Source organism: Dromaius novaehollandiae, chromosome 1 (genome assembly GCF_036370855.1).
Source record: "Dromaius novaehollandiae isolate bDroNov1 chromosome 1, bDroNov1.hap1, whole genome shotgun sequence".
NCBI lineage: Eukaryota > Metazoa > Chordata > Aves > Casuariiformes > Dromaiidae > Dromaius > Dromaius novaehollandiae.
Window position 1 is genome coordinate 39,835,064 of NC_088098.1, and position 13,594 is coordinate 39,848,657.

The window sequence follows — 13,594 nt, forward strand, 5'->3', positions numbered from 1 at the left end:
GAAGCAAGTACTGTAGAAGGAGAATATTTTTAGGTATCCATGGAGCTAACACAAACTGTTAATACCTCTTTCCCTTGTTGTGTACCATTAGTACATTGCTCTCTCAATGCAGTGCAAAGTTGCCAGTTTGTATTTTCAGCCATTGCTCAAAATATTCAGTAAAAATTGTTGCACATTTTTACGGGTCTTCATTATGCAGGGCACGGTCAAATATTATCTGGCTTGTTTCATTGCCTCTTTGCCCCAGAGCTCTGTTGCTTGCTGGCCTGCTGTGTTAAATAATACTCCTTATAAAATATTTCACATTTGGTTCAAATACTTGAGTGTGTGAACTTAAATTTGGATTTTTTTCCAAGCAAAGAAAACTTTCAATACTTGTGGAAAGCAAACACAAAAGTGTCATGAGCACAGCTGAGTGCAATTTATCTTTCCATTTGAGGGAATACTTGTGGGAATATGCTTGTAATCTTCGCTCGGCTCCACACACTGGTGTTGTGCACTGGGTATTTCGACTTCAGACACCTTACTATTTCTAGAATGACCAGGAGGTAGAAAGGTCAATGAGAGGATTATTATGGAGAGATCTTTCCAGTGTTACGCAGTAATGAAATGAGACAAAGAGTGATACTGGAGACTAACCAGTTGTGTGGACAGCAAGCGAGGTGTGGATTCCTACACTTCACGGAATAGTTTAAATGATCAAGTGGTTGGAATTTTGCATGAAGTGTTTTGAGCAATTTCTGGAGCATTAGGATTTGTACAGTATTCATAGCCACCTTCTGCAATTAGAGACAATTTGGAAGTGATTGTCTTCTTCAGTAGAAGTGTACCCTCTGGCTTCAGAACAGAAAAGGATTATTAGGATTTGAATGAGCCGGGGTAGAAGAAGGGGATGAGTTTTAGCTAGAGCAAATGATCTGATAGTCACACTAGTGTGTCAAAGAAAGCATAAAACACAAGTGTTCTGAATGGAAAGAATATTGGTGATGTTTGTGCAAACTCAAGGAGCGTGAGGTATGGATGAAGATTATGGCACAGTGGCCACAAAATAGCTACTGGTTTTTGACACACCGTTCAAGATGTTAGCAAACTAATTTTTAAGAGCCTTTCAGCTTCTGTAACAAATGAATGAAGGCTGCTTGCTTTAATACAAAATTCAGATTCATCACAGAGCAGACCTCTTATGAGCATTAAATTAGTGAAGCATTCCTAGAGAAAAAATTAGTATGTGATTGTGTTATCAAAAACTGTGTTGTTGCATACATTCACAATGAGCTGAGTGCCTGCTGGGTTGTTTCTTGCTCTCAGTTTGCTGATTTGAACCCAGAACTCGGGAGCACTCATCAGCCTGAGCTGACCTGACGCCTGCCTGGCTACCTGGGCAGGTAGCTGCAAGAAGCCTAGAAAGTCTCTATCAGGCCTATGAAAGCAGATGTTGAAGAGATGTGTAAATTAGCCAAATTTGAGGGTGTTTTTTCCAGAAACAGCAAAATGCACATCCTTAATGTGAAGATTACAGCCTGCTGAATTTCAGGATTCTTCTCTAGTTCCTCATGGTATCCTAGGGTTTCTCAAAGAAAAGGCTGCTGGAATTTGTCAAAACAAGGCATTTTTTTCTCTTAGCCTCATTCTCTCAAAAAGCAGAACTGCATTTGCTGAAATTTTCCTTTAAAGAAATCAACCTGAGGCTGATACCCAACAAGAAACAAGTCAGCAGATTTTTCCAAAGTTATTAGTAGCTGAAAGGTGGCTTTATAATGGGGATTGGTGTGAGGCATTAAAAAACAGATAGCGGTAACCTGACCTGTCATAATCTGTGTAGGATGCATAAAAAAGAAAAAAGTAAATGAAAGATAAAATGAAAATAAAAGATAAATCTTAATCAGTATATTCAAAGCCTGTATAAAGTCCCTTACGATCAGTTTGACAGTGAATATTGGAACAAGAACAAAAGTTACAGGAAGAATTTGCTGCCAACTAAGAAGAATCGATTTTCAATCTCAGAGCAATGCACATCTAATATTACCAGGATCCTTTGTCATGCATCTGAGAGTTACAAGAACAACTGAATATGAATCGTCAAGAAGTTTCCCAAATTATAAATAAGGATTCTTCCTTATCCAGAAATTAGATTAACTCAGCTGGTAGCAAGTATATTGTCTAGACATAGGGAGACAGGGCTGAAAAGGTGGTAATAGTATATACCAAAAGAGAAGAGATTTAGTTGCATGAAAAAGTTAGAACAACTGTGGGCAATGCACTAAAATAAGCACAAGACAGTGATCTTCATTGCTGAAAGAATAACTGATGTAGTCTGTTTTGTAGGAGTATTCCATTTTTGTTATATATTTTTCAAAATAATGATGCAAAACATTGTATCAAGTGAGAATCAGCTTCTCTAACAATCCTTACAAGAACATCCTATACAAAAGAAAGTAGTTTGAAATGCTTCTGTTTTTACAGGCAGGCTGCATATAAGCAGAAATATTGGGGGTATGAAAGCCCCCAGATTTAGAAAACTTCTTGAGCACCTGTCATCAGAGAAAAAAATTCCAGGCAAATACAGTGATGACTCTGAAAAGTCAGTAGTGGAGGTGTTAAATTAATCTTCTGTATATCTTACAAGATGGCCATGAGCGTTTCCAGAACCTACTAATAATCCACTGGTGAGTGAGGTGTGATGAATGTGTATCACAAAGAAGCCATAATAGAATGGAAACATGATCCACGTAGTCATTTTTGCCTGAAAACTTGTGCTGCAGAAAACAAATTCTGTGTGTATATTTTGTGAATTGTAAAAATTACTTCAGAATTCAGAAAATTTGAAACTCCTTACTGAGATAAGTGAGAATAAAATGAGGCAGCAAAAATTAGAAGGGAATAAAATAAAGAACAAAAAATGGAGAAACAGAATTAGATGTTGAGCTTTGTCCACAAGTTCTTAGAGTAGACCCAGGAAACTGATAGTCAAGTATTAAAGACATGATTTTCATACATTAAATGTTCAGCATTGCTTGCCAAAGTACCCAACATATATTGGATCTGACTTACAATTTTTTCTTTTTTGAAGTATCTTTCAATGAGGCCAGATTGTCTTTTCTAAAACCTAACCACATTTAAAAATGTATATGTTTTTATCAGTCTTAACGCTGTTGTCCAAAGTACATTCCTGGCTAGTGCATAACATTTGAATAATGGCTTTTAGCATCTATGAAATTCCCTATCACATTAGGCAGTGAAAAATGCAGAAAGTATAAATGACTAGTGCTTCAGAGATGGCTCTTAGATGAATGTGGGCAATCTATAGGGTATGATATTGTAATTGCTCAGATAGGAAATTGTATTCTGGAATCACTCGTATGTATATTACCTGGTAATGTTTCAGAAGATGTATTTATTTGTAGTCAGGTACTAAACAGTGGAAAGCACAGTACTGTAATAAGCCCTCTGAAATATGTTTATCTTGTCACTGAGGTCACTTGCTAATGTGATTTTCTACCTTTAGCAAAACCAAAGTGATGTCTGCTGCAGTTGCTATGATACAAGACTAAAGCATTGAGCTTTCTGGTGCATCACAGCACGCGTTTTGTAGCATGCAGTTCACAGTCACTGCTATTATGACTTTCGAAAGCCTTCCTTAACCAGGTGGACAAGTGAGTTTAACCTCCCAAAACACCACATGTAAGATAAAGATTCACAACTATTTTCCTTGTTTGCTCTGAACGACTACTGGTAGTAGTGCTCAGCTTTAATTTGATTGTTGTACTGAATTTTAGATTTTTATGTTTGAAATTGCAGAATATGACCTAAAAGGCAGCTCATGACATAGGCTACATCAAAACAAGTATATGCCGTAGTATCTGTTGCATTTTCAACGTTACTTGTGTCCAAACCCATGTCACCCGGCTTTGTTTCTCCAGAAGTTATATGGCTAGAATAGGCTTAATCAACCCTCTCCTCTCTCAGAGAGGGAAAGAGAGGAAGAGGCACCTCCAGTGAGCAGTTTGTGCTGCAAATCTGCAACATATTTTAGGACAGGCTCCTAGAGGAGTCTGCTTCATTCTGTTGGTTATAGACAGCCCCTAGACAGATAGCTTAAATGAGACACCTAGCTTTTGTATAGCTAAAGCTACAGGAGATGAATGCCACTGCAAGTGATAAAGTGAATATTTTTCAAACTCTCTCTGTCCTGGGAATAATCCAGACCAAGATTAACAGATGGAGGTGCTGCAAAACTGGGAGTATACTGCTGTAGTGTTGCATGTAAGTTGTTACTTAGACTTTCTCCCAAATGGCAATAACCTAAGGGTCATAATGTAACACTATGGAGAAGCGTTTGTGCAGAGAATGGTCTGAGAAACACCCATCAACCTCCCTTCCATGGAAGAAACAAGACTTTTGTGAGAATAAGTGAATGACATGTCTGTAAAAGTAGCCTTTTTCTCATTTACATCCTCAGCCTAAATCTCCCAAAGGAGAAGAGTTGACAGCCTGTTTCTTAAGACATGTATAACGTCTTCTCTATGATATCAACTCTGGTGACTGTAATGTCAAGGAATCGTATTTCGATGACATTGTGCTCACTAGACAAAAGTTAAAGACAGAAAATAAAACTGTTGGAAATACTGGCTTCCTGACTGACAGTTCGTTAGGCTGCAGAAGAGAGATTCCTTTTATTTCTCTGTAGCCTGGAAATGCATTAGGTGTTCTCCAAGTTATTAAAAATGCTTTGGTTCACAATACCAGGTAGGTTTAGTGGATTTCCCTGCCAGTATACTGAATGTGATAACACTGAAGCATGAAACAACCTGTTTTAATGACTTACACTTTTAATAGCTTATGCTACTGCTTGCTTAGATCTGGTGTTAAATTTTTAAAAGGCGTCCGGTCTTTCATTAAGTGGACAAGCAACCTCTTGACAATGAGTGAAATATTAATTAAAAGGTCTGAAAGCTAATGTTCACTGTACATTAGCAAATGTTACGGAAAGTTTTCTGGTAAACCTCTTGAAGAAGAAGTAGCATCTGTGGATTTTGAGACACTTTCTGCCTGTTGACTTGCAGTATGTAAAGTAGATGTGCTCCTTTCTCTACAGCTGGGATGACAGCAGCTCGGTTAGTAGTGGCCTCAGCGACACTCTTGATAACCTCAGCACAGATGATCTGAACACCACATCATCTGTCAGCTCTTATTCCAATATAACTGCCTCTTCAAGAAAGAACACTCATGCCCAGGTAAGTAGCTTTTCATTGCTGTCTCTAGCAACGTCTCCACAAGTTTGCAGGATAACAAGGAAAAAAAAATGCTTTAATAATGACTCCAAAACAAATGAAATATTGTATTTTGCAAGCTCCTCTATTACATTTGTATGCAAGAAGCACTGTGTTTCAGTAAACAAAATGTAAGGGCCCTTAGAGCATCCCCCTCCTGGAGGTTTGGCTGCGAGGGCTGAGGGCCTGCTTAGCGATAGCGCAGCTGCGGGCACCTGCTGTCCCACTGGTGACCATGGGGACAGGCTCCCGGACACGCTGCGGGGAGGCTGCAGCCAGGGCCGACCTCCCATCCTGTGGCAGCTGTTTTCAGCTGAGGCTCCTGTGCTTCGTCCCCACCTGAGCTGCCTCTGCTGCTGCATCACTGCCGTGCCTATGCCTGGCCATGGACCCACCGATCTGGGCCTAAACCTTGACCCACGGACTGACTTCCTGGTCTGACCACGTCCCGTACTCATCCCCATGGCCTGCCAGGCCATCACAGCACTGTGTCTGACCCTGGCAACCCTCACCCTGATCTAGATGCTGACCTGCAGGCCGACTACTCGCCCGGCCTCGGCCTCTCCCTGTCCCCACGGCAGTGCCTGATGCCCAAGGCTGGAGCTGCTCCTGGCTGCCCTGCTCCGCTGTGGGGCAGTGGCCCAGGCCCTGGCTGCGAGGCACTGCCCTGCCACCACTGGGACCCTTCGCGGCTCCCGACTCCCTGGGCTGCAGGGAGCCGATGGCCCTCGCTGTGGCACAAAAAATGCAATGTGACTGATTCTGTGGTGGGCACATTTCTACTCACTTTATCACATTTGGAGTGGATATCTCCTTCAACATGTGGTGCAATTTCAAGAGAGTTTTCATCTGCCATGAGTTGAAATGTGTCTGGGAAGAAATTATACAGAGCATGTAATGTCCTTTCCCTATTCTCTCCTTTGGGAGAAAGGGGCCTGAAGAGGTGAGCCCATAGGTGGCGGAGCATCTGTTCTCACATTTATATCAAGGAGAGAAAGTGGCCAGTAGGAATGTCATCAATTAGGAGTCATGGATAATTTGCTCCCCTACACCCTTTGAGGGCACCTACAATGAAAAAAAGAACTCTATCTTCCGCTGGGTTTCCTTAGTTTAGCAGAAAATCAGAATTCCAGGCTATGCACTCTGGCTGATGTTGTTCATCCTCAGAGAGAATCATATCTCCTTACCGGCTTGCTAACATTTACTTTAGTGCTTGTCTCTGGCTATTAACCTATCTTTTAGACAGGGAGATAGACCAACAGATGTCCACCCCTATTTTCCATAATCCTAAAAATGAAGTATTACTGGCTCTACTACCAGTTGAATATTAACAATTTGGTATGGTTCCCCGTTGCAATCAGTCCAAAAGAAACTGTGCCCATCATCTCTTGTCTGTGTCATTTTGATTCATACTTAATCTTTTCCTTTCTTCCAAATTAAAAACAGTGACCCTCATGCTCCAAGGTCTGCACAGCATCACGCAAGCTGACAATGCGCAGTGTCAAAATAGAGTTCACAGCAGTGTAGAGCCACAAGCAGTAAATAACAAGCTCTTGCATCAGGCACCCCAGCATTTCTTCCCAGCTCCCCTCATATTTGCAAGTGATGAAGAAGACTGTACAGAATATCAACAGGACTAGATTCCTAAAAAAAAAAAAAAAAAAAGGAGGAAAGTTAGTCCCAACTGTGAAGTGTTCATTGCCATGTTGTCTATTGCTTATAAGCAAGGAACTTCAAGTATGAACACTCAGCATAGGGGAAGAGTTGGTGTCTCCAGTGATTTGATGTTAAATATTGAGGACTCAAGACTGACACCCTAAATTCACTTCAGACTCTTGCAGGCAGCCAGTGTGTGCAGTTCAGAGATCTATTTTGTAGATGTACATTACTGCAAACTATATCAATACGAGAAAAACACATTTGTCATTTGCCTCAGAAGATGGGGAAATAAAGTCATCCTGGGAACAAAGGTTACTTTAATCTGCAGCAGGAGCTCCAGGACAAACTTCAGACCTGTGCCATATTCCTGAAAAGGTACTCACATGGGTGCCAGCATTCTTCAGCTTTTACCATTGCTTTTCCCACCCTATCAGCCTCTCTTACGGTTACTAAGTGGAGTTCAGCCCCTTTCCTTTCATGTCAGCAGTGATGGCCAGCTGGTCCTGGCTTACTTGTTCCACTGCATCATCATTATCTCAAGCTGACTGTTTAACTCCTTCTGGGTTTTCCTCTTCAGTGGTCTCTTGTCCTACATAATCAACCAGATACTATTTGCAGTTTATTCTCTGATGGACAGAGGTGCAGAGCATGTTCAAATGTTGCTTTTTCACCAGGGTTGCTCTGTGTTGTGAAAGCTAGGCGCAGAACTTCATTAGTTTCCACACCAAAGTGAATTAATCAGAAGGCAGTGTATTCCAGGCTAGCCTGCAATCCCAGCTAGCAAGTGTGATGAGCACAATATGCAAGCATTTTGCCAGCTGCTTTCCAGGTGGGGAACATACTCTTGCAACACAGAGATCCATTTTGCAGTCTTTTTAAGTGATTGGAGCAGTGCAGGCAGGCTGTATCCTCAGGCAGAAATTGGATATTTTGCTGTTGTTGTTTTCTTATTAGAAGAGGATTGACATCACTTCACAGGTCCCATAATGGTGAAGAGAGGCTTTTAGAAAGTATTGTATTTGTCATTTCTTGGAAATGATACAGTTTGCTTTCAAAATGTATAGCTTTGTGTTTATAAGCATTCGTTTATGAGAAAAGTTCTGGGAACGTTACACATGTTGTAAGAATAACACCAATGGAAACTCTCTTCTGAAGGATCTTGCAGTATTTGTTTAGATGTTTGCTGGGGCTCTTTTCCCACTGAACCTTACACAAAATCTGTACTACCCTCTCCAAAGCACATACGAATTATGAAAGTGTAGAGAGCTTTTGCATTTTGTATGCCTCAAATGACAAATATGTAAACAGCAACTGATTATTCTGCTGGTCATCTAATCAATATTAATCCTACTTATGACAGCAGTGCCTAGGAAACAACCCTAAAGGGGTCTCTCTGGAGTCGGAGCTGTGGAAACACGGAATAATAGAGAGTCCTCTCCCAAATGCAACTCAGGTTGCAGCCCTGCCTAGGTTGACTGTGTGGGGGCAGGGCTATGGTAATCGCAAATGCAATGAACAGTGATACCTCACAGCATCACCGCTTTCTGTTGTTAAAGAAGGGCAGAGGTAAGTTAACTGAATGAAAAGGCAAGGGAAGAAAGAAGGGAACAAGACTGATGAGAAGATGATGGGCAAATGAGGCTTGAGGCTGAGGTAAAGAGTTTGCAGGAAAAGAGAGGAGGCAGGGTTACAACAAACAGCCTGTCAGCACAAGGAGTAGAAGTCTAGTCAAAGCACAGAGGTATAATCAGTCTCTGACATTCCTGTTTAAGCTGCTTCCACAGCTGGTGTGTTGTCTGTCTCGTTGGCCTGCTGCTTGCAGCACGTCCGTACACCCTGTATCAGCACACCGGGGGAAAGCAGATGCTGCAGGGGTGCTCGTTCCTCCCAGGGTGTCTTCCACAGGGGTCTGAGTTTCTGAAGGAGCGTGAGTCCATCTGGTTACCCTCTCACCTTCACCTCTCCAGTGTGCTAGTGCTTAATAAGCCCCTCTTCCAGCTTCTCTGCTTACTGATTTAGCTGGAGGGACAGTTTCCTTTCTTGTTCAAAACCATTGGTTTCAGTGGAGACAAACTGGTAGAAAAGTCACCAGCTGCAGCACTGATAATTTTGCTTAAGATGTTATCCTTTCTCACTGGTGGTACAACGTACTCCGTGTTACTGGTGTGATACTCGTAATTTAATAAATGGAAAGTTTGGGTGGGTAAAAACAGAAATGAGACCATGGGGAATGTAGTAGTATATTTAGGAACTCTACCATTCAAGGTTTTAAGTTAAACCTCCCAGAGCAGTGATTCATTTGTAAAATCCATAGGGAGTTGAGGGACAATAAGGTATTACTGCTGATGATTAAAGTAAATTATGTTTCACTTCATTATGTTTTATCTATGAAGGAAGGAGTTTAAATCTGTTGCAAAAAAGAAAAAAAAAGAAAAATGTCTTCTCCAAATAGGAATGTTTTTTAATTTTTGGCACCAGGATACTTACATTTTAGAAGAGAAGTTTTCATGGCCCTTGGTACAAATAAATCAATATGCTTTATTCTCCTCCTCTCTTGGGAGTTAAGAGATCAGCAAATATTGAAGATGATGAGACTGACCATTTCTCATGATGCGAATGTCTTGTAGCTGAAGACCGACTCGGAGAAACGCTCAGTTACGGACAGCGAAACTTGGGGCAGCACTGAAGAACTGAAGAAGCCAGAGGAGGATTTTGACAGCAGCGTAGACAGCAGTGGCAAATGGAAAGGCCTCCCCTCAGGGCTGTCTGAAGAGTCGGAGAAGGGAGGGCAGAAAGCATCTCTCTCTGTTTCACAGACTGGATCCTGGAGGAGAGGCATGACTGCACAAGTAGGAACAACTCAATCCAGGCACAAAGCTGGAACAAGCGCTCTCAAGACCCCGGGTAGGAAGCTTCTGTAGTTCGGATTACAGCATTAGAAATAAAAGCTTTATATTTAGACTTCTTTTATAAGGAGCAAGGAATCTTTACTGGGTTAAATATAATTAATAGGTATTATAAGTGCATGATAGACATGGGGAATATGGTAGCAGAATTGTAAGCACATTGGTAGTTATTATCGTAAATGATTCTGAGCCAAGATTATCGTAGTATCCTAATTTGCTCATTTCGATAACTGTTAATTTGCTACACTGCATACTAATAACTTATTAATCATACAGAAAGGTATCCATAACATAAGCTGTGATGGTATTTTGATTTATTATGATCTAAGTAAGTCGGCTTGTATTAGGGAATTCTTAAAACAATTTTTGGACTCATCTCTTCCTTATCTTTGTTCTAAAAAACCCTGTACCTTTGATGATTGAACATATGTGTAGAAATGGCAAAGATTTGAAGCTTAGATTAGAAAGCTTAAACACTATTTTTTAACTTAAACAGTATTTTTGAACTAACGTTGAATTATCACATTCCAGATACTATAGGTACTTTATACTTTACTGTTAAGAAATGGAAATTGTAAAAAATACCTTTTTTACACTTTTTCATCAGTGCTAGATGATTTCTTATCTTCTTCTGAAAAAGGCCTCTCAGAAGGAGTAGACACTTTTACAACCTAGTTTTGAAAACAAAATCCAAAATTGGTGGAAAACATCCCTATTAAGACAATCTAGTCCACCAATTTACTAGGGAAAAGATTGCTCCTTTGTAGGACATTTCCTAGCACTTTGTCCTGTCCTGGCAGAATACTTCACAAGCACATATAAGCCCTCAGTTTGGAAGGTAGCTAACACAGAACATCTCAGAATAAATTAAAATACTTTATAAACAACTTTCCCATCTTCCCAATTTGGACTGCTGAATCCTGGTCTGACTTTGATCTGTAAGACCCTACCCTGGGGATCGTTGCAGCAGTCAGTGGTCATACGGACTCAGAAGTTGCACCCTGTAAGGGTAATCAGGAGGAAGATAACGCAAGGATTCCTGCACAATAAATCTGTTTCCTGGATCTTCTATTTTGCTGAAGATGAGCAGGCAGCTACCACGCAACGTAGAACTGAGGCCTTACTTTTTTTAAGAATAGCATAATAGTCTGTGTGTTCACATTGTGTGAGTCCAATCTATATGTTGGTGTGTGCACGTGTTTGTATTGCATAACACACGCACTACATGCGTGAGTCCATGAATGTGTTTATTGCTGTCTTGTAGCTGTTGTTCTTTATGACAGTTTAGTTCCGTAATACAAATTAGTCCACCCACCTACAAACCTTCTGTAATCACTAGAAGTGTGAAGTAAATACTTTGATATGCTAAATATTTGTGCCTTAGTAGGAGCATACAATAGATAGAAGAGAAATTAGAATAGAAGAATCCAACAAAAAATGGCATTTTTTGTGTCTGAAAAGTTGTTTGTAAAAATAAGATATTTTAAGACAGAGGAGGGTATCTTATCTATACCTTTAAGAATGTCACATTAATGTTCTGTAAAAATATAATCTAGGTATGTGTTTGTGTAGTCCTGAAGACAATCTCTCAGAAAATCATAAATCTTGAAAAGATACCAAGGGTATGACAAAGACTATTAACTCATATAATTGATATCATTATAGACTGAGAAGATTATGATTTATTCATGCCAGGACATCATAATCACTGATAATTTTTGTAGCTAACAACAGAACAAAGTTAGTTACGTTAAAGAAAATTTAATCAATGAAAACCGAAGTACTCAATAAGTACTATTCATTTCTACATGCATAGTTAATGTCATACTTCTGAAAACATTAATTATATGTTGTGTTTTATTTTCAAATATTATTCCTTACATATAGAAATACTGTTAACAAAAAAAAGCCTTATAAAATTCTTTATAGTTCGACTTGGAGCATTTTCTACTTCCATGCTCTCCTGCTAAATATGAAACTAGAAATTCTCAGGAGAATTTCAGGCTTTTCATAGTTAATGGTTATTTGTAATATATCGACCTGCTACTGACTGCTAGCAGGGGACTAAAGACTCCTAAATTGGTCTGCTTTCTTAGGGCAATTTCTCTGTTTGTGTGGTTTTTCATTTTGAGATCGTAACTGTATAGTGGTATAATTAGATACTGAGACATTACAGCTACAAGTCCAAATGACCTTTTAAAATATACTTTCATTTAGGAAAAACAGATGATGCAAAAGCTTCAGAAAAAGTGAAAACTCCCCTGAAAGGAGCCTCCATTCAGCGCTCTCCATCAGATGCAGGAAAAAGTAGTGGTGATGAAGGAAAAAAGCCTCCCTCTGGTATTGGACGATCAACTGCTACTGGTTCCTTTGGATTCAAGAAGTCTGGGATGGGATCTTCTACCATAATCACCACAAGTGGAGCGACTATCACAAGTGGGTCGGCAACTCTAGGAAAAATGCCAAAATCTTCAGCCATCAGTGGGAAGTCCAGTGCAGGGCGGAAAACGAGCTTAGATGGTTCCCAGAACCAGGATGATGGTGTCTTGCATGTGAATTCGAAGACCACTCTGCAGTATCGAAGTTTGCCTCGCCCGTCAAAATCCAGCGGCAGTGGGATCCCCGGCAGAGGTGGCCACCGGTCCAGCACCAGCAGCATCGACTCCAATGTCAGCAGCAAGTCTGCGGGTGCTGCGGCCACCAAACTGCGGGAGCCGAGCAAGATTGGGTCCGGGCGATCCAGTCCCGTCACCATCAATCAGACGGACAAGGAAAAGGAGAAAGTGGCCGTGTCTGATTCCGAGAGTGTCTCGTTGTCGAGTTCCCCCAAATCCAGCCCAACTTCAGCAAGCGCCTCTGGCACACCAGGACTTAGGCAGCCAGGATCCAAATACCCAGATATTGCCTCCCCCACGTTTCGAAGGTAAGCGCTTTGGTATGAACTCCTGAAGTTGCAGTATATAGAAAGCAGGGATTTTCAATTTACAATTTCATTTGAAATTGTATCCACTGGGCAAAAAGCCTTGTCTGGGCATATTTTGCCACAAACAGAGAACCAAGTATGAGAAAAAGGGTAATATTTCTTCACAGAACATAATTATTTCTCTCACGACTAAAGACTTCCTCAGACCTGAAATGGCTGTTCCTTGAGCATTGACCATTTTAAGTACACTCCCCTAACAACAATTTGAAGGCTAGAATAAGCTCTTGTTGAATATTCAGGCAAATGATGAGTTCTCTGTCAATAGTCTGATAAATCCCCAAATACAAGAAGGACTTCTCGTTCAGACATGTGCTGTTACTTGAACAGGCAGTGCTGTTGCCTGTTCAGAGAGCTGGTGAGCTTTTAGCTCTATAGGTTAATAAGTATTTGCTTTTATGTTGTCAGCAATCTCCAGCTACCAGAGCTTCATTATCACGGTAGTTTTGTCACATCTTTCATCGGAGACATTAGCAAAAATAAATTTCAATTGGAAATGCCCTATTCCAGCGTTTCTGAAAATATAAATTACCATGCACGTTTAGATGAAGCACTTCCATCGTTGGAGAAAAGGCCAATAGTGCCCTCTTGTGTCTAGTCACCAAAACAGCGTCTCCAGTTACTGGCTGCTAAGGGAGTTGCTGTTGATTTTTATAGAGCTTGATAATAAGTAAAATGGATTCTTACATTATTGTCCATGCTTACTTTACACCACGATGAGTTTTGCATTTATTTTTATATTAATTTATGAGCTACACTTCAAGTGCAGCTTAAAATAT

The 13,594-nt window shown here is 40.5% G+C and overlaps 1 protein-coding gene across 12 annotated transcripts in view; it reads left to right on the forward strand.

Moving 5' to 3' along the window:
• The window catches only part of NAV3 (neuron navigator 3), a 558,174-nt gene that overhangs the window by 483,375 nt on the left and 61,205 nt on the right, over positions 1-13,594 (forward strand). For all 12 annotated transcript variants that reach the window (XM_064509436.1, XM_026100313.2, XM_026100316.2 and 9 more), the window contains 3 exons: positions 5,096-5,234; positions 9,557-9,833; positions 12,053-12,758. In XM_064509436.1, the coding sequence (XP_064365506.1) occupies positions 5,096-5,234; positions 9,557-9,833; positions 12,053-12,758 (1,122 nt within the window). The remainder of the gene's footprint in view (positions 1-5,095; positions 5,235-9,556; positions 9,834-12,052; positions 12,759-13,594) is intronic.